The sequence below is a fragment of the Ornithodoros turicata genome, unplaced genomic scaffold (assembly GCF_037126465.1).
Source record: "Ornithodoros turicata isolate Travis unplaced genomic scaffold, ASM3712646v1 ctg00000961.1, whole genome shotgun sequence".
NCBI lineage: Eukaryota > Metazoa > Arthropoda > Arachnida > Ixodida > Argasidae > Ornithodoros > Ornithodoros turicata.
Genome location: NW_026999429.1, coordinates 390,070 through 409,963, shown reverse-complemented (window position 1 = coordinate 409,963; position 19,894 = coordinate 390,070). Strand labels below are relative to the sequence as shown.

At 42.0% G+C, this 19,894-nt stretch overlaps 1 protein-coding gene and 1 long non-coding RNA gene across 2 annotated transcripts; both read left to right on the top strand.

Annotated features, from left to right (window-relative positions):
* The first annotated feature begins 1,995 nt into the window (after window positions 1-1,995).
* On the top strand, window positions 1,996-13,744 carry LOC135375972 (uncharacterized). Its single transcript, XR_010417462.1, has 6 exons — window positions 1,996-2,071; window positions 4,782-4,883; window positions 4,950-5,006; window positions 7,863-8,918; window positions 10,095-10,302; window positions 13,707-13,744. It is a non-coding gene; the product is annotated as an uncharacterized LOC135375972 (long non-coding RNA).
* Window positions 13,745-13,751: 7 nt separating this feature from the next.
* On the top strand, window positions 13,752-16,468 carry LOC135375971 (uncharacterized). Its single transcript, XM_064608605.1, has 2 exons — window positions 13,752-14,130; window positions 14,498-16,468. Exon 2 carries the CDS (start codon window positions 15,194-15,196, stop codon window positions 16,349-16,351), a length of 1,158 nt encoding a protein of 385 aa, XP_064464675.1. The 5' UTR covers window positions 13,752-14,130; window positions 14,498-15,193; the 3' UTR covers window positions 16,352-16,468.
* The last annotated feature ends 3,426 nt before the right edge of the window (window positions 16,469-19,894 follow it).

The following is a 19,894-nucleotide window of genomic DNA, read 5'->3' as shown; positions in this document are numbered from 1 at the left end:
TTCGTGTGAGATGAAAATACCGGCCCCTTCACACAAGGAGCGGCCCCTTCGGCGGCGGCGGCGGCGTGATCACAACTCCCGCGCTCAACTCCGAATTGTGTAAAGTGAATGTAACGTTTTTCTGGAAGGCAGAAAGCGCATCTAACATTTATCTCGTTCTATTGGACTATTCCCGACTTCACCTGATACAATGGTAATCGCTGAACAAAATCGTGGGACAGAGAAAGAAACTGGCAGACTCGGTAAAGATACAAATTACCATTGTACTTATCATTGTATTACCTACTTCAATACCATTGTAGTAGGGAATGTACTTCGTAATGCAATCGGGTAAATTTGACGTGAAATATTCCCCTTTCTGGCAAACAACGTTACATCACCTTGGGAAATTTCGTAGTTACATTCGAGAAATTAAATTTCTTTCAAGTAAGGCATCATAAAATTATTATAGTACCAGATCAGAGTATGCAGACATAGCAGTAGCTCTGTACGAATAAATGTCGTTGATCGCATAGCGGAAATAAAACGAAAAGGACGTGCTTCGTTGAGACATACTGGCTGTATTGAAACATTCCTGCTATTCACAGAAACGCGGAAAAACACAGGATTTTCTTTCTCATTTCTTTTCCCACAGTTACTGAAACACCCTGCATGCAGTACACTCCCCGTGTGAATTCCAGATGTACACGAACTGCTCACGCGTTCACATAGAAACAACCAAAACCAGAACGTTTTCTAAAAAGTGGTAAAAATAAACGGTGTAAGGCACTAGCGAAGAATGAATTGATTCGAAGAAGTTTTAGAACAGTTTCACATCACCCTAAATGTCATCTTGACACGTGACATCATACATTGACTCAAGCACACAAACACGCAATATCCCAAAGCAAGGAACAGCAGTCTATCAGCATTGCACCCCCAACGAAAGCACAATACTCCTGAGGCAGCAAGTTAATGTTAACCAGTTCGAATAATTCCGTTATTTTATCCGTACCGAAACGTATAATTTTGTGACAGAAGAGCAGATTACAAAATAACAAACAAGGCAACAAAATCACATACAATGAGGGTAAAGTGATTAATCCATGTTTCGAATGAAGTTTGTGACGTTACTTTTCGTCATTAAAAAATGATTCGGCGTAACTTTAACGTGTTGATTAAAAATTGAAGCGGACGTGTATTGTACTGGTTGTTTGCCAGAGTTTGTTCTACACGAAGGTGTACACCACTGCTGACTACGAAACGAATAATTAGATACCGGTTTATTTAAGCTACATAATTTTCGGCAGCTTACGTTATTATTACGAGTACATGCTGAGTGCATCAGTGTTAATCTCTATACTTATAGAAGTTGGATATATTGGAATAACACTGTAATATTTAAATAAATCTGCATTACTTAAATAAGAACCGATGTCAGTAACCACTCTCAAGCCTCTCTTTTGTGCCGCTTGCATTTGATTTATATTTCCGGCAGTAGTTGTACCCCAAACTACGAGGCAATAATTATATCTCGCGAAAAATAAAGATTTATGTATCTTGAATTTTAGGTTTTGTGGTAGGAAGCAACGATACCTGCTTAATATTCCATTTACGTCAGCTAGTTTCTTTATAGTGTATTTTATGTGCATGTTCCAACTTCAATTGTCTGAAAATATCACCCTTCTAAAGTTCTAAAGGAAGATGCTTTACTTCGAAGAAGTTTTATAAAATCATCTACAACTTGGAGTCTACGTATTTGGGATACCGAAGGTAATGGTCGGTGTTCTATACGTGAGTTCCGAAAAATTTCAACAATTAGCCAATAAAATGCCTTAGGTGCCATACTCTGAAGCTTACGTCGACATTTTTTCCGTATATTCATTCAACCGAGGTTTCTGTCGATGTTACCTAAACCGGCTCAGTGTTCCCAAGCGTATCAGTATAGGGATATATGTAGGAGTTGATCCTCTCTAACCAATCAGCTTAGCGTATGCAAACTCCTCCCGGATGTATCGAAGGTTTATAAACGACAACCTGGCTTAACAGAAGCAAAAGTCGTCTGCAAAACTTGCGTTGTCGTCTGCTAACTGTAAGTCATATTCTGCTCCTCGTCTACATTTCTAGTGTTAGTTGGCAATCATCCTTGGGAATTAACAACGTACCAATCCAATCCAATGTACCGCAAGAGTCACTTGTTCGAAAATTCAAATTAACCTTCACCTAACCGATCTTGCGGTACGCTGGAAAATTTCCCGACTGTGCCTCTTCCACAAAATGTATTACCGCGATGTATCACTGCAAACTGGCCTTATCCGTCCCGCCACGTACGTCTCCCACCGTACTACTCCAAAAGTGCCAAAAAGTGCACATACCTATTTCGCATACAGCATGTTTGGCAAATTCATTTGTCCCCCGTACAAGCCAGGATTGGAACCACATTCCTGGTTGTCTCACACCAAATTCATCCGTCAGTTTATTTAAAACCGCTGTGTGTTTTTATGTTACCCAAGTGTGAAATTTCCTAACGCATTATGTTCTTACTACTATCATGTAGCCATATTGCTATCATGTTGTTGTAACATATTACAATCCACTCCTCTCTGTACGCTTCTTGCCCTGAGGGTAAATAAATAAATAAATAAAATCGATTTGGCTTTGGATATGGCTACCTGAATAAAAAAAAGTCCCTGCTGGTGGAACGTGGAGTAATTCCAATTAGCAAGCGTCCAACTTGTAAGAAAACGCGTGGATGATATTTTAAATTGCGCGTGACGCTTAGCAGATATGAGCCGAGTGGAGGAGCATAAGAGCAACGCGTTGTGAATGTATCGTCGGATAAAATAACGAGCTCTGGTATTTGGCGTGAAAAGCTTCTGCGAGTGGCAATGGAAAGGAAGTACGGAGTGCCATCTAAAAAAAATTTCTGACTAAGACGTCTCATGAAAGTGTGTGTGTTATTGTACCGCATAGCGCGAAAGGTTTTGATATGTGCATTGTGTTGCCCAGAAAAAAAAAAAAAAAAAACTCACGTAAGCATGGCTCCGGGAGTTCACCCTTAACTCGCCACTCCAGCTATAACGAGGATGAGGAGGTATGATGGCACGTCACCGATGACGCTATAAGGAGAACTCATTCTGGTTCGCCGGTAAGTCGGGGGTGAGCGCCTTGTCCCATTGCCGCAGTAAAACAAGTTCTGCAGTTCTCCCAGAGAATTGGGGATGGAAGGAGCGGCCGAATCATTACCGAGTAAGGAGAAAGGCTTCTTCAGACCCCCGAACAGCCGAATACCAGAGGACAGCGGAGTAGCAGACAACATGTCTCTGGACCAATCAGCGAGCGTTCTCCTGATAGCGTCAGCGCGAGGTTCCAGGCAGGTCACACGTTGGTACTGCTCTTCACCGCCTCTGCGCGTGAATTACTTCCAATGGTGCATCTTACTGGCCTACTTAACAATTTTATAGGAAGAAAACAGAGTATTATAAGTGACTTCTGTGATACTTTAAGTAGCGCACATAATTATTTCTCAAACTAGTTGTCTGACGTGGAAGAGTAACGAACCGCGGAGCCTCCCTGCAGTTGGTGACCTATGGTAGTCCTCGAAATCACTTGGCCTTCCAAAATGTGGCCTGTGCAGCTTCCGTCTGACGTACTCATCAAGCACAATCTCAAACTCGACAGAAACAGTGCAAACAGGGCAGCCAGATAAAGATTGATTTCTCATTTATTCGTATTTAATATCCAAGACAAATGCACGGAGATAGCCAAAAAGCAGTGCAGGAGTGCTTGACTAGGGCAGGCCTCCGTGTAACATCTCGGTGCATCAGTTAGCAAACGAAACTCGGACACCAAGATTGACAATCAATAACGAATCAACAATACAACAGCAATCAATCAACAAGAACAAATATGAGAATTCTGACAACAAGATGGAGCATGAACAAATAAATACAGCGAATGACTCAGTTTCCATGGGCACGCTAATTGCAAGAAAAAGATGCTAGTTTATGAACCTGAGCGCAACTTGTGACAATCAGTCAATTCCGATTCCTTATGTGTAGTATTGATTAAGGAGGACGGCGATATTAAAGTTATGGACTGATCACCGTTATTTGTACGAGACCGTGGAATAGTTAGGCGTTGTGTCTGCCACGTTGAGCACGAATTATATTGTTGTATGTTGATGAGTGATATGATTAAGCTGTTGTTCTGTTTTACGGCGCAAATGTTAGTCTTGAACAGTATATAAGGATAAAAAGTTTGATGAAGATCAACAGTATGATGTACTGCGGCTCTGGATCTGACTGCTCGTTTCCCAAGTCCCGTAAGTCCCAAACGTCGCCACACCAGCACTGGACAGCTGATTCGGCAGCTGCACCGCCTCCGGTGTGTTGTCAAAACTACATTCGGTTTCGCAGTAAATATGCTCTGCGCCAACCACTATGCCGATTGATACAGTTACAGCTCCTGATTTGGGGAGAGAGAGAGATGTATACGTCTTTTTATGGCAAGCTAAATTGTCACAAAGTGGCGTACGCCTTCTATATTCAAGAAGTCAGGAAAGATATTATTCTGCATGGTTGCTGCTTTCGTGCGTCCTTAGTCGCGGAAGGACCGGAAGACTTCGTGACACCGAAAGGCTTGTGTATATTTACCCGTGAATGTCATGTATACAGAATTGTGATTGTGTCTTATCGTAACAAGTCAGGAAGGTGGGTGAACAACCTGCTTTCCACTGGCCCACGTAATTCTAAAATTCTGCTAATACTTAGAACGTGTATCTTTCTAATACCGCGCTGAAGAGCTGCTGAATACAGTGATTGAGCATCAACCAAACATGAAGATGCTTCTCCTGACAATGAAAAAATGGCTCATGCTTCTCCTGTTACTCCTCGTCATTGGATGTGAGTACCCATGGCAAAGTTTACAAAACATTTCCACATGTTTACCATGATGTGATAATTCTGTAGCAGTGGCAGTAGCTGATCCCTGGACTGCCAGACGCGCCAGTAGAAGTGCTGATCCGGGTAAGATTAACATTTTACACATCGATATTCGATGAATACTAGTAATGTGGTATACAGTATACGTCACGGTATACTGGTACGTCCATTTCTGGAATATGCTTGCGAAGTCTGGAACCCTTGCCGCAACTTTGATATAGAAAAGCTCGAGCAGGTTCAGAGTAAGGCAGTCAAACTTATCTTGGCGAGGTACGACCCTTTGTTTTCGCCAAGTACGGAGTTACACGATCTTGGTCTCAGTCCAGTTAGTCCGTGCCGTCACTCTTAGGACTTCTCACTCGATCATTAAAGATAAACTGAACATAGATACCTTTCTTGTGCCGGAGCGTCCCCTCTCAGAAGTGCTCATCTTCTAAATCTCACTTAATTTCCATATCGCGAAGACTGCTTCAAGTATATAGTTTTTCGCTTTCTTTTCGTGTTGTGTCATCACCTGGAACACTATAGAGGTACTGTTAGCCAACTGCCTATAGATCTTTTTATGCACTCCTGCAATAACCTCTAGTGAGGTTGCAGTATATATATATATATATATACAATGACACACCAGTTTCTTCCATTCTCTTGGTTTAAAGCAGCTCCTCTAGATGGTGTTGTTTCATTCAGAGAGGAAACCAATGGCCGACATGTTAATTTACCCTTCAAAGCCTCAAGCCATGTATTTCCAGTAGTCAGAAAAACTAGCGTATCTCGCAGTGCCTATCTAGCAAAACAATTGCTAGATACGCTAGCTAGCGTATTTAGCATCAACAAACAAGACCGCCCCCGTCCCCGCCCCATCCCGCTCTTGCGAATGTTAATTTGGGCTAAACCACGTGAGCGACAGCCCACAGATACCGACCTCACTGTATCATCTGAGGAATTAACCACGTGGGCACCAGCCCACTTTCACGACTCTATCTGGTAAGCCATCCCTGCAACATGCCTTTCTTAATATTATAATTAGGTGCACGCCCTACTGTGTTGGAGTAAACCACGTCAGAGTGATACCGACCTCACTGTGTCATCTGAGGAATTAACCACGTGGGCACCAGCCCCCATATCGTAAGCCAGCCTCCAGCAAGTCCCTCGCACGCGCAACACGCGCTTCTTATTATAATTAGGTTGCATGCACACCTACTATGTAAATAACTAAGACTGGGCACGCGCCTCAGTCTTATAAAAACGGTGCATGCAAACGGAGATTAGTCAGAACAATAAAAAATGGCAGACCAGTTCTACATCAATTTACTCTCAAACGCGGTTGAACCAGCCCACGAAGCTGTCGTTATACCCCCTTCTTAATACGTTTACCTCCACCCTCTCGCAGATTTTAAACCTGACCAGTTGTGGCTGACCACGTGGGGGCACCAACCCCTTTGCTTGCCAGTAGGATGCACTCACTGAATGTCATCTTAATTGTGTAGTTCCATCAGAATGATATACATCTTGTTTTAAACAAACTACGTTGACAATGAATAATTAGCTTAGTTATGAAATCAGAAATGTGCCATAACCGTTCATCCATCTAAGGATCTTAGTAAAAAGAAATAATAATAAGATTACGAAGATTAATTTTTTATGGATAGTTGCACAATTCTTACTCGATCCTGCAAAAGCGTATACGAAGAGGGGAGTCAAGTCCTGTAGATCTCATAAACAAAATACAGAATAAGCGTGGACCTCCACGCGAAAGCTTGTACAAATTAAACTTAAACAAAAATCTTCAGTGTCGGCTTCTGTATTTTGTTTATTGGATCCCTGCAAGGATAAAACGATAGCTCGATTCGTACATGGCACAACATTCTTCAAATATTTTTTTTCTTATTACGTTTTAAAGTCGACAAGTAGGACACCTCGCTATCGTCTGCCTAATGGAAATGGTTGATGAGCCAATCGACTCCTTCCGAAGTGCGAGGAGACAGTATATACTTAAACTTCAGAGCGCTAAGAGCGTAACCGAAAAAAAACAAAAAACAAAAACAGCTAGAGCCTACAGCTCTGACCTTCGACAACCGATCTAATAAAGAAAAATGCACCGGCCCCCGCCACAACATCGTTGCGAATTGCAAGGATATGGCATAGCTAGTATTGAGAAGTGATTATGGACAGGGTGCTAAGGGCGTGTAACCGACAAAAGGCTTGCCGCTTCGAAATTCGACATCCGACGCATCATGGGGGAACATCATGATATTCATTGTAGAGATTTCATTAAACATGCTTGGACTTGCAGTCGACCAGGCTACCTCTTCCCATTAATCCGTTTTTGTGTACGACACGGATTAACTCTCGAGAAATGATAAGATCACTTTTCCGTATTCCATTAAGATGTTGTTGTGTTAGCGACGCTTTGCATATTAGACGACGGGACGGCTGAAGGTCACGCTGTTTCCACTCAGACTGTGATATCTCTTCTGCTGATTTGCATGAGTACACGAGCAAGTCGAATAAACGCTCGAAGATACACGATGTTATTGCAATAGCAAGCATTTGCATATAAGACAACTCGTTGGATAAAGGTCGTACCTTTTTACTCTAGCCGGTGTCGCCTTTGCAACTCGAAGACAGGAAAAATAATTACTATGCGATACATGTTGCGCCGCAGGAAAAAGAAGAAGAAAAAAAGACGCAGTATACTAATGACAGCCACCTCCATGCTGACTGCTTTGATTTCTGAACAGAGCGAGCCAGCCCGGGTAAAGCCGTAATTACCTCTCAAGGATAAACGATAATATCACTTTCCTCATCACGTCTTTTGGCGAGACGGTCGACGCTGCACTCTCATAGGCAAACGAAGCGACTTCTATATAAGACGGTTCGTCTGCAACGCTTTCCGGACTGAGCTGGAATGTCAAGTGAATGCCACTTGATTGTTTTCAGGTGGATTCACTTGACATTCCAGCTCAGGTTTTTCCGTGCGGGTGTTTGACTGGAAAAGCAGACTAAGGTGAGTACATGCTTTTTTCTCTTCTCTTGTTATAAGTTCTTCCCCTGTGAGCGTGCAAGGTCACAGCCATTTATGGAATGCATGTAGGTGAAAGAAAAAAAGAAAAGAGGTTCATTCCTTCCCGCTGCCGACATGCAATCTTTGTGATTTTAAAGTGCACCTTCTTAGATCATCGCAGTAGATGAAATGAAAAATAAACGATTGCAAACAGTACAACATTATTTTTTTATTTAGGACATTGCATTGCGTTGTATGTTTTGGAGGACATTGCTAATTTACAAATCGGCTTCACCTAACTTCTACGTGCGTTGCGGGAAGTCAACGTTAGGAAATGCTCAGTCTTGCTGGATTGCTTGTTTCTTTGCATTTCAATTCAGCGGAACGGTGTTTTTTTAATTGTTTGACTTTGGTTCTTCATAAAACATATTTTCCAGTTCATCGTCTTTGTTGTAACTACTCCGACGAGGTTGAAGGGTCATCTCACATTTTGGGCTTGTAAGATCGACTTCTTCTAAGCATTTTTTTAGCTTCTCTTTTTCATTTCATGTTCGGGTAACAACAGAACACTTCACCTGCACGTCAATGGCAAACAGGTCAGAAAGAAAGGAATGTGTCTACCTTCATTTGTGAGACGTAGCTAGTCTTCACTCAACTCCTACGTGCATTGGGGGAAAGCCTACTTTAGGAAATGTTCAGTCTTGCTACTGCATGTTTCTTTGCATTTAAACTTAGTGAAACGGTGTTTTTTTTATCGTTTGATTTTGGTTTGACATAAAACATATTTTCCAGTTCATCTTCCTTCTTTTGCTGTAACTACTCCGAGGAGGTTGAAGGGAAGAGTTTGAGATCTTCCTTGACAACAAGGCAAAAATGTGTGCTATACAATGGAGAAGAGGTGGAAAACTTTTTTTTTTCAAGTTAATCCACTCGGGATTCCAGATGAAGATTTTTTTCTCCGTGAGAGTGTTTGACTGGAAAGACAGACTGTGGTAAGTACATGGATTTGCCCTCCTCTTTTGCAATACATATATATATATATATATATATAATGCTTTTCTATGAACATGCAAGTCATTTATGGAAATGCAAATATAAGGAACGACAAGGTTTCATACCTCCCGCTTTCAGTGGCGACATGCAGGTCTTTGTGATTTAAGGAATGCTTTCCTAGCCCATCACAGGAAGTGAACACGTTTGCAAACAGTTACTTTTTTTTTTTTTTTAGATACAAGGACAGTGAGATCACACCCCTTTTAGATAGTGAGATTCCATAGCCAGAGTGATGTCGACCAATTGTTCTGCCAAGAGAGTAAATGTTGCCTGGGCAGCGGCGAAGTTTTAACTCACGTTCTAAGCACAAACAGCATACATCTGAGCATTCGTTATCGTAATAGGTCCTTGTAAGATTGGCTGTCTCTAAGCATTTTTGCAGCTGGCATGTTTCGTTTCGTGTTAGGGTAACACCAGAACGCTTCGGTTTACCGTTTTCACTCCAAATGTGTACCGCAAGCAAGTCAGAAGGGCACGAATGTACATAAACATATTTTTCCAGTTCAGCTTCTTTGCTGCAATTGCCCTGATGAAGCTGAAGGGAAGAGGATGGAAGCTTCGTTAGCTCGATGATCACCACAACAAGCAAAAACGTGTGCCACACAACGGAGAAGAGAACACACAAACATCTATCCATGTCTGTTCACTCACAATGAAATGAGAGGGCTTAGTACAAATGTACATTTTTATTTCCCTGATACATGAGCGGTGATTATTTTTTTTATGCTCCATTGTGCACCAGTCGATGTTTGAAGAGGTCAAGTGTTAGCTTGCTGATGTAGCCTGTTAAGTAGTGCCAACCTTCAGACTCGGCTTGTTCCATGAAACATAGACTCTCGGCAGCAAGATGCATAGCGTCAACCTCGTCAGCATATGTCAAAATTTCGTCCACGTGACGTGACCATTCAGCAAGTAAGGCAAAAGGTGATTCCGAGGCAAACGTACAGGCGGTGTGAACTCTGGCATACATTGTTTTTGCAGTTTTCCAAGTAACCCTGTCAGGAGGTTGATCTGGCAGCGCTTGAAACAACACCATATCCGTCACAATTTTAAAAGCTTCCACGAGCGAAGTTTTGCCTACTTGTGTTAACCCACATTCCAATATCTCTTTGTAGGAGACGTGTTTGAGACGACACACAGGCTGCATCCGAAATTCGTGTGTGTAACCTCTTCTCCATCTGCCACACACATCTCTACCTAGCACACGCTGCTCTTCATCTGCGTCTGATGATGACAACCATGCGCCATCAAGCCGAGGATCAACCTCAGGCCATGTTGTGTCATCGGCGGCTGACTTGTCTTGACTGGTCATTACAAACCAAGGTAATTTTCTGCGATCCACTTCTTGTCCAGACTGCCAGTGAACTGAACCAAGTACTGAAGCTTCCCATTTCTAACTCGTCGTTTTATGATCTTCTCTACTTTTGGAACCTCTCTCACTCGTACAATTTCACTCTCATAAAACCCACCAATGATGTCTTCATTTTTAAGATCACGTAATAGGTACGTGTTAGGATACCCTAACTTGATCGCTCTCACCACGAAGAGTTCTGACGTAAATGACCCTAAATAACGTTTTATTAGCTGATGTCTGTATTTTGCAATTCTCACTACGTCTCCAACACTGTAGCGCGGCTTTTTTGGTGGTCCAACCGGGCTGGGGTACAGTCTCTCTCGGAAAATGTGCTCGTTTTCTTTCTTTACGTCCACTGGTCTGGCAGAAAGCGATCTGTGTACGCGATTGTTGTAAGCTTTCACTACTTGAGGTAAAATGTTCACATATCGCTTGTGACCCTGGAATGTGAAGATACGGTACAGTGTGGTCACAATTCTTCGCTGAGATCGCTCGGCGATACTGGCCTTCATAGGAGAATTTGTATGGATGAGCCGGATCCCCCTTGCTTTCAGAAACTGTTGTACCACCTTGTTTGTAGATTCTGTTCCACGATCTGTGTGCAATAGCTTGGGTGTCCCAATTCTTTTAAAGGCAAGTTTAAAAGCTCGAATAACCTCGGGAGATCGTTTATTACGAATAGGTACAATGGCAAGAAGCCGAGAGAAAGCATCTATACAAAAGAGCAAATAGCGAAAACTATCGTTCTGGTTCTTTAGACTTTGCAAATCCTTTAGGTCAGCCTGGAATAGTTCACGAAGTCCAAGTGCAATGGTTTTTCGAAACTTCGTGGGTCGCTTGTATTCCTTATGCAAACTGTACACATCACTTGTCTCCAGAAATTTAGTGACTTTGTCCTTCTTTTCGCCAATGGCTCGAGCAAGTCTCTGCACTCCACCAAAGCTGCCGACATGTTGCGGGTCATAGTAGGCTGCCATTAGTACTTCTTCCTACTGCAAACTCTAAGAGCATCGAGTGATAGATAAGCGTTGATTGTAGCTGAAACGTCTCCTCTCATCCAGGGAGGTTGCCTGTTGTGAAGTTCGTACTTCAAAAGCTCAACAATAGATGAGTGTGGCACCACCTTTCCGTGACAGATAACTCTTCCGTACTCGTCGTAAGCCAGAACCGTTGTCATCAGCTGAAGCATAGCTAATACCTTTTTATGATGTCTTGGAGGGAAGTGTGACACTATTTTTTCTTCTTCGAAGTAGCCTCTCTCCTCGGAGTTCAGTACGGTGTCCATGTGAGCTGTCGTGCGCGCTTCGCGGCTCGTGTGAGCGGTGGTGACGCACGTCAAGGTGTGGAAGCTTCACTTACGGAATGAGGTGAAGGAGTGGCCAGAGTTTTCTCTGCTGTATGTTTTTGAAGACGAGATGGGTGCAGAATAAGTGCTGGGAAGTTTAGCTTGACCAATAGCGGCAAAATCCGATCAAAATAGGGTGGTCTTTGAACATTTCTTGCTTTCGTCACGAGATAGTATACGAGGTCAATTATATTAGTATTGTCTACTCGCTCACCGTCGACAATTATCTGAAATGTTTTCCTATCCCATGAGATCGTTGGTTCCAGAAGACGTAATAGGTTTTCTGATCTGATTTTATAGCCACTGCTCATGAAATCAACGACAGTATTACTTTTTTCCTCGGTCTGTGTTTCCTCTTCTCTCGCTGTTGTTGAACCCAGTGTAGGTGTGCTCTCACTCACAGTGGGATGTAGCAAGGAGTGAAGATATTGGATTATCTCTTTTGCTTTGATATCGTCTGGTTCATCTTCTTCAATATCTGTGGGATGGGGGTTTCCCGGTAAGGCACAAGCTCGTATTTCTGCATCGACTACACTCCGATTGCTTTTGCTATCGCCCTTCCACCTAAAGTCGAGAGGAGACCCAGCAAAGGTGGCAAAAGGAACTGTAGAAAACCACCAGATTGTTGCAATACCTTTCGAACTTTCTCACTCCTGTAGTGTGCCGTTTTGCCAAGAAGCGGATAGGCGTTGCATAAGGTTGCAACTGATTTCTCACTCTTGGAGCTACCTTAATGTTTCCTTTACAAAGATTCATACAAATATCTCGAATAGCAGTTAGTTGCTCTCTCGTAGCATGTTCCAGGAGAAAATAACGTTGCTCCGGCAACTTTACATCAGCAAGCAACTGAAGGAAATGAATATTCTTCTTGACACGTTTCATGTTTTATATACTATTTGTCGCTGGTCGTCTGGAAATATATTACTCCACACCCTAAATTGGTCTGAACAGTTTTGGGATAGGTCAATTACAAGGTATGAATATGGTTTCTTGCAAGCATCTTTATATATACTTGGCAGTAGTTCACTTTTCTTTCGACCAAACAGTTGTCGTGAAAGTATTTGCATTTGGTCCGCAGTGCGGGCGGAACGACATAAAATTAAGGCACTGCTGTTAAACTGAATGCATCTATACAGAGGATCATTAATAAATAAATATTGTGTTATGAAAATAGCTGAACAGTTGAGGTGGTGACAGCCAGCTACATAAAAATTGCAGATTTCTTTGAGCCTTTGTTTGTCGGCTAAGCAATCATCAAATATAATTAAAGAATTTCTTACAGTATCAAGATTAGTAGGAATATCCTGACTGAAGGTTACCTCTGGAAAATTATCAAAGATTGGTTGTTTGTACAAGTATATGTACAATATATGATCAAATGGTTTGTCGAAGACAGCAGCTCTATGTTTAATTAGACGTGTAACAAGTGTCGTCTTTCCACTCTGGCTTTGACCTGATATGGTCATTGAGACCGGAGTGGTAAACCTATAAGGTCCAACCTCAGCCATCTTTTGCAAACGAATGAAGCATGCTATGAAATCACAACATTACATAAAGGAAGGTTACAGCAAAGACAAGCCTGTACATCACTCTCAGATTGGCTAAACTGAAATACAGACCTTCAAGGTTGTAGACATTCAAGGTTGCGCACAGCCGTGTTAGTTATCAGACCAGGAGCATTCCATAATGGAAGGTTACAACAAAAAGCAAAGACAAGTCTGTGCTCTAAGCTTGCCCAAAGTCGAAGTACACACGTTCAAGGTTGTAGACATTCAAGGTTGTGCACGCAGGTATGTTAGTTACCAGACCAATGAAGTTAGATAGGACACGCTGAAACATGTCTTCACGTATAACGTTGCAAGGATGTAGACGTTCAAGGCTGTGCACACATGTTAGAGAGCTGCATGCAATCGCTATATAAGAGCGGACATAGAGAGTGGTTCTTCATTCAGAACGTCAGACTGAGGAGGTGTGTTACATATTCCTGTGGAAGATGTAAGAGTTTACAAATCTATTCTTCTCTTTCAGTTCATTCTATACAGCAAGAGGAGAAAGCAAATTGTCATATAACAGCGAAGCCTCCATAACACAAGTAAGCTATGTCATCCGTCATGGAAAAGTTGGATAAACTGAAAAAATGTGGTGACGGTGAAATTCAGAAAATGAGCAACATACCCAAAAACGAAAAGTTCGAAGTGCTGGACATTCAGAAAATTGACACTATGTATGGCGAGGCAGTATACGTGGAGCTCCGCATGGAAAACGACAAGCCAGTGAAAGTGTATCTACCTGGACGCTTCAAAAAATTGTCGGAGGAAGAGCTAGAGGAAATGCGACTGCTTCCAAATCTCAAAATGGAGAAGAAAGAACGGTTTACCAAAGATGGTAAAAAAGTCATTTCGCCAGATATTATCTTCACCAATTCGAAGAGAAAGTGATGAGATATGGTGACGTGTCACTTATGCTCCCAGCACGAACGGCAGTATTATGCAACAGCATTAGGTCTTCAGATTCACTTGGCAAATGTTCACAATCTTCAAGCCCCCTGCATTCCTTTTTGTGAGACTTTGTGCACACTGCGAAACTATACTAATCGGTTCGAGCTACATTTACACGACAGGGACGTTAGCGGACATGATGTTACAACCTTTTTTCACGAGTACAGACAGTACATTGCTGATGTCTTACGACACTTTGGTTCCCACTGCGCTATTTTGTATTGCTTAAAGTGGAACTTGGTCGTCACACGCCAGACGATGAGTTACAGCTCGAAATTAGTTTCGTGCCTTCCAAAGTAGTGACAGTATGGTCAGAGGCAGATGTAGAACCTTCTATCACTCAAGTGACTGCTGAAATAGCACAAAATTTGGAAAACCTCGAAGTAGAAGGTTCAGGTTTTTTTCTCTTTCGCATTCATGCCTGTATCATGAACATTGGACGTTTGATGCCTCAACTGATTGGATGTGCCCAGTTTGAGTTACCGCAAGAATTGAAGCATAAGTTTCGTTCTCTGTTGTGTGTGGACTTTGGTTTGCATGAAGATGAGCAGAACATGTGTTTTGCCTTCTCTGTAATAGCTGCACTGCATCCTGCTACTGGTTATCGCAGGCGTAGGGCATCTTCATACAGACCATATATTTCTGAGTATGTTTTTCCGAAAACATTCCCGGCAGCTTTCCCAAAAGAGGTTGAAGCATTCGAAAAAAATAATGGTATCAGTATCAATGTGTACGCCTACGAAAGGGAAGACAAATCTCTGTACCCCATCAAGGTTGTCGATGACGAGCGTGAGAAACATGTGGATCTGTTGCTAATCGACTCTCATTTTCTGCTTATCACAAATTTTAATGGATTATTTCAACCTAGCGGACGGTTTCATTGCAAGAGGTGTATGATGGGCTTCTCATCAGACAGAATCCTCAGTGATCATTTAAAGATGTGTTTGCCATCAGAAGGTTGCTAAGACAATTTACCCTAAGAAGGGAGAGACGGTAGCATTTGCCGGGGAACATCTCATGTCGGAAGTCCCTTTCTACTGTGTATATGATTTTGAAAGTGTTTTGTCACCTTGTTTGGAGGAAACAAACGTGTATGAGGATCACTGTCCTTCCTCATTTTGCCTTTTGGTTATACGTGCATCCGACTCACACGTGTTGCAAAAGCATCTTTTCCGTGGTCCTAATTGTGTCACAGTATTTATGGAGCTGCTGCGGAAATTGCATGACGAAATTTTAGGATGGATACATGCTTTTGCACCTCTAGAAATGACTGAAGAGAATGAGCGTCAACATACAGCAGCCACTCATTGTAATATCTGCAAAGAATCCTTTGCTAAAAGACAAAAAGTTCGAGACCATGACCATGTAAGCGGAGAATTTCGACAAACACTATGTCAGACGTGTAACCTGAAACTGAGAGTGCCACCCAAGATTCCAATCATTGCACATAATGCTAACTATGACATGAGTTTTCTCCTGTCTCATTTAGATCTGCTTAAGAAGTCAGACATCAGCGTGATTGCCACCAGCTGTCAAAAATTTAAAGCAATTGACATCGGCTCTTATCGATTCTTGGACAGTTTGAGTTTTCTGAACGCAAGCCTTGAAACACTGGTGAAAAATCTACGTGATAAAGGTGAATCCAACTTTCAATGCCTTCGCCAGTTTTTTCCAAATGAGGAACACTTTCAGCTGGTTGTTCGTAAGGGGGTCTTCTGTTATAACTTTGTCACCAGTTTTGAAGCCTATGATGAGCCTTCGCTACCACCTCGAGATAAGTTCTTTAACATTTTGAATGGAACCGAAGTAAGTGAACAAGACTACAACCACGCGCAGAATGTGTATGAAAAATTTCGGCTCAAGAGTCTTGGAGAGTATTCGGACTTATACCTTCTGACAGACACACTGCTTCTAGCAGATGTGTTTCAGAACTTTCGAAAGTGGACACTCGATGTGCACAAGATTGAACCGTTTCATTTTGTATCCCTTCCAGGATTAAGCATGTCTTGTGCACTAAAAATGAGTCAGGTAGAACTAGAACTAATTAACGACCCCAACGCGTACCTGCTCATCGAGAATGGCTTACGAGGAGGTGTCACACAGTGCTCCCTGAGAAAAGCAACTGCGAATGTGCCAGGAACAGAACAGTTTGATCCCGAAAAAGAAAAAAAATAATTAACTACATTGATGTAAATGGCCTGTATGGAGCAGTCATGAGAGAACCATTGCCTTACGGAGGATTTGAGTGGCTCACTGAGGAGGAAATTGTTAACTTGGATATAGCTCAGATACGAGATGATAGCCCCTGTGGGTTACTTTCTTGAGGTAGACCTAGTGTATGACCGAGCAACTCATGAACCACAGATCTTCCCGTTGCCACAGAGATCTTCCCGTTGCCCCTGAAAAAATGTCCGTTCGTTATGAGCTATTGTCAGACTATCAGAAGGCGCTCATGAAGAAGTTCAATCTTCCACAGAAAGCTACCGAAGCAAAACTGTTGCTAACATTATTTGATAAAGAGAGGTACTTTCTCCACTATCGCAATTTGCAACTGTATCTGCAATTGGGGTTGCGTCTCACTAAAGTTCACAGGGTTCTCAAGTTCCATCAAAAGCCCTTTCTGCGATCCTATGTCGACTTCAATCACGAACTTCGGAAGCGAGCTACAAACGCATTTGAGAAACAGCAATCAAAGCTAATGATTAATAGTGTATATGGCAGGACATGTATGCAAGTCAGGAAATTCGTAAATTGTCGCCTCACAGTAACAGATGAGCAAGTGTTGAAGCTTCTACGTAAACCAAACTTGAAACAGTTCCGCCCTCTGAGCTCTCACGTCATCTTGTTCCAATTTAGTCAGTCTGTTCTTCGCATGAAGCAACCGCTGTACCTGGGCTTCACAATATTGGAATTGTCTAAGCTGAAGATGTTTGATTTTTATCATAACCATCTTCTCCGTGTAGCCCCTGATACACGACTGCTATACATGGACACTGATTCTTACATTGTGACGCTGAGTGACGATAAAGTACTCCACGAACTAGCTGACGAGCATCTAGACAACTCTGGATATGACCCTGATCACCCACTCTATTCGACAAAAAACAGGATGGTACTAGGAAAGTTTAAAAATGAGCTTCCTCGTGATCACATTCTTGGCTTCTGTTGTCTGAAGCCAAAGCTGTACGCCCTCGATCTGTGCAGCAAAAAGCAGTACAATCGCACTAAGGGTGTTAAACAATGTGAAGCACAAAAACTCCACTTCTCTATGTACACGAATGCTCTCGAGCAGGGCACAATGCATAAAGTTAAACAGAACCTCATTGTGTACAAGGACAATGTCAACAAAAGTGTGTCAGTGACAAAAATAGCCCTCAATCCACTGGATACGAAACGCTTCATTTGTGATGATGGAATTGACACGCTACCTTTTGGCTATGGTTGAATTTTTTTAATGTGTACGGATTGGTCTCTCTAATGAAGCGATGGTGTTGGGGTGTGCACCGTCACGAGGTTTCATTACAGAGTTGGCATACGGGAGTAGGAGGGAACTCATCTGTTATCACCCCCGCAACAGATGTTGCCCTTCTATTCCTGGTCCCACAGAAAAAAATTGTAATAAAGATGTTACATCCATATAGCTATGGTTTGTCATATATTAGAACAATGTCATGTTAGAACCATGAACTAAAGCTACTGCATTATTCCACATCTATGGTTGTCCGTGTGGGATTACTTACAACTGTGAGTTAGGAGCTAGAGGATATTTGTTAGCCACGAGTGATGACTAAGCTGAGACCTGGTCTGATGAATTTCATGTCTTCCTGAAGTAATGTGTAGCTCTTGATGTGAGTGAAAGAGACAGTTTGCTTTCCCATATTGCTGCATGCATTTGCGATGGAAATAACAACTGACTTTGTCTGCAAGTCACTGTTTGTAAATGGACCGTCTCAGACGAATTTGATTATATGTGTGTGAAATAACCTGTTTTCTAAGAATTTGATTATAAGAGTATGTGATAACCAGTTTCTAATAGCATGTATGTAATCTATAACAACGTCTTTGTTTGCAAGTCAGTGTTTGCAAATAGCCTGTCTCAGATGAGAGTCACTGTTTGTAAATGATCCGTGTCAGAAAATTTTTGATTATACAGTCAAACTCTTTACAACGAAACTCAGGGGACAGCAAAAAAAATTTGCAGTAAAGGTATTTTCGTTAAAAAGGATGTCCATTATTGGACCTATAGGGCTCCAGCAGGACCGAAAAAAAATTTGCTGTAGTGGTATTTTCGTTAAAAAGGTGTTCACTATAAAGGAGTTTGACTGTATGTGTATGAAATAACCAGTTTCTAATAGCATGTATGTAATCATCAACAATGTCTTTGTTTGCAAGTCACTGTTTGTAAATAGCCTATCTCAGATGAGATTTTTTTTTATTACCAATGATTCATTATATAGTGTGCAAATTAAGTTGACAAATAAAGCTCTTTTTCAGGCAAACTGAAATTTTATTGAATGCTCATAGTACACTACAGCATGACATATCCTCTGTTTTTCTTGGGAAATTTTTTCGAACAAGTGTTTCTATCAATCTGTCATTGTATCTGAAGTTGGTTGGTGAAAACTTCTGAGTGCACTCTTGAAGAGAGAAACCACAGGCTAGAAGACTACCTACATACAAGCAGTACAGTCCACATGTAGCAGATCCATATCCCTGAAGTCGTTTTGCATTGTAGTGAAAGGAAGATGTTGGGTGAATAAACTGGTAGATTTCTTTGCAAACTGGTCGTATGCCGTAGCTGTCGAAATAAGAAATGCTGTTGTTCTTAGAGATGTAACATAAGGTCCAGTGTTCTCCAGGAGAGGATCTAGGAGCTGTGTTTACAACATACAGCCCTGGTTCAGCTTTTTGACTTGCAATTTCATTGCATGCAAATGTTCCACGAAAGAGTGGCCTTGTGCAGTGATTTCGAGCAAAGGCTGCATAAAATTCCCATTCCTCCATTTTTTTTCTATACGAATTTGACTCGTCTGTCTTTGTTGATTTCTAGCACACGAGGTGTTTCTGAAACAAAGAGAACTGTAACAGCCTCTGTAAGATTTCCACCAAATGTTAGGGTGAGACGAACATTGGCTTGTACCACTGGACTCAGCGACTGCACTTCCACATCTGGAGTGAGACGGTAGTAGAGCATAAACGTTTCTTTCTCATATGCAGCCGGAGCTAGAGGTATGTCTTTCCGCTTCAGCTTGTGAAGCAAATTCATATATCCTTTAGAGTAGATCGATCGTTGAAAGTCAAAGTCATCTGTGTACTGTTGTCCACCAACATCAAGCACAGCTCTCTTAAGCTTGAAATTTTCAAGTTTAAATGGATTCCTTTGTCTGTTACCCTGGTAGGCTTCACTTCTAACCATCAATACTGTCAGCTTTGAGGGAACTCGTTCACTGTAAAGGTCATCGAAAATCACTTGAGATTGATTTGGAGCAATTGTCCTGTACTTAATCTCTAATCCTCGAAGGAGGTATGATGCTGGAGTTGTCTGAAGTCTTCGTTCGATGCCGACGAGTACACTTGGAGAAACCTGCACACGTCGCAGGTACAACACAATTCGTGAAAACTCTATAGTGTGTTTTTCAGTCTCACTGGCAGGTGCAAGAAGTCGAAAATCATCTGTGTTCTGACGAAGGACAACTCTTATGTCGACTCCATTGAGAA

What these genes read in the sequence shown, in the direction of transcription:
- LOC135375971 (XM_064608605.1), top strand. Translation starts at nt 15,194, where the DNA reads ATGTCGGAAGTCCCTTTCTACTGTGTATATGATTTTGAAAGTGTTTTG.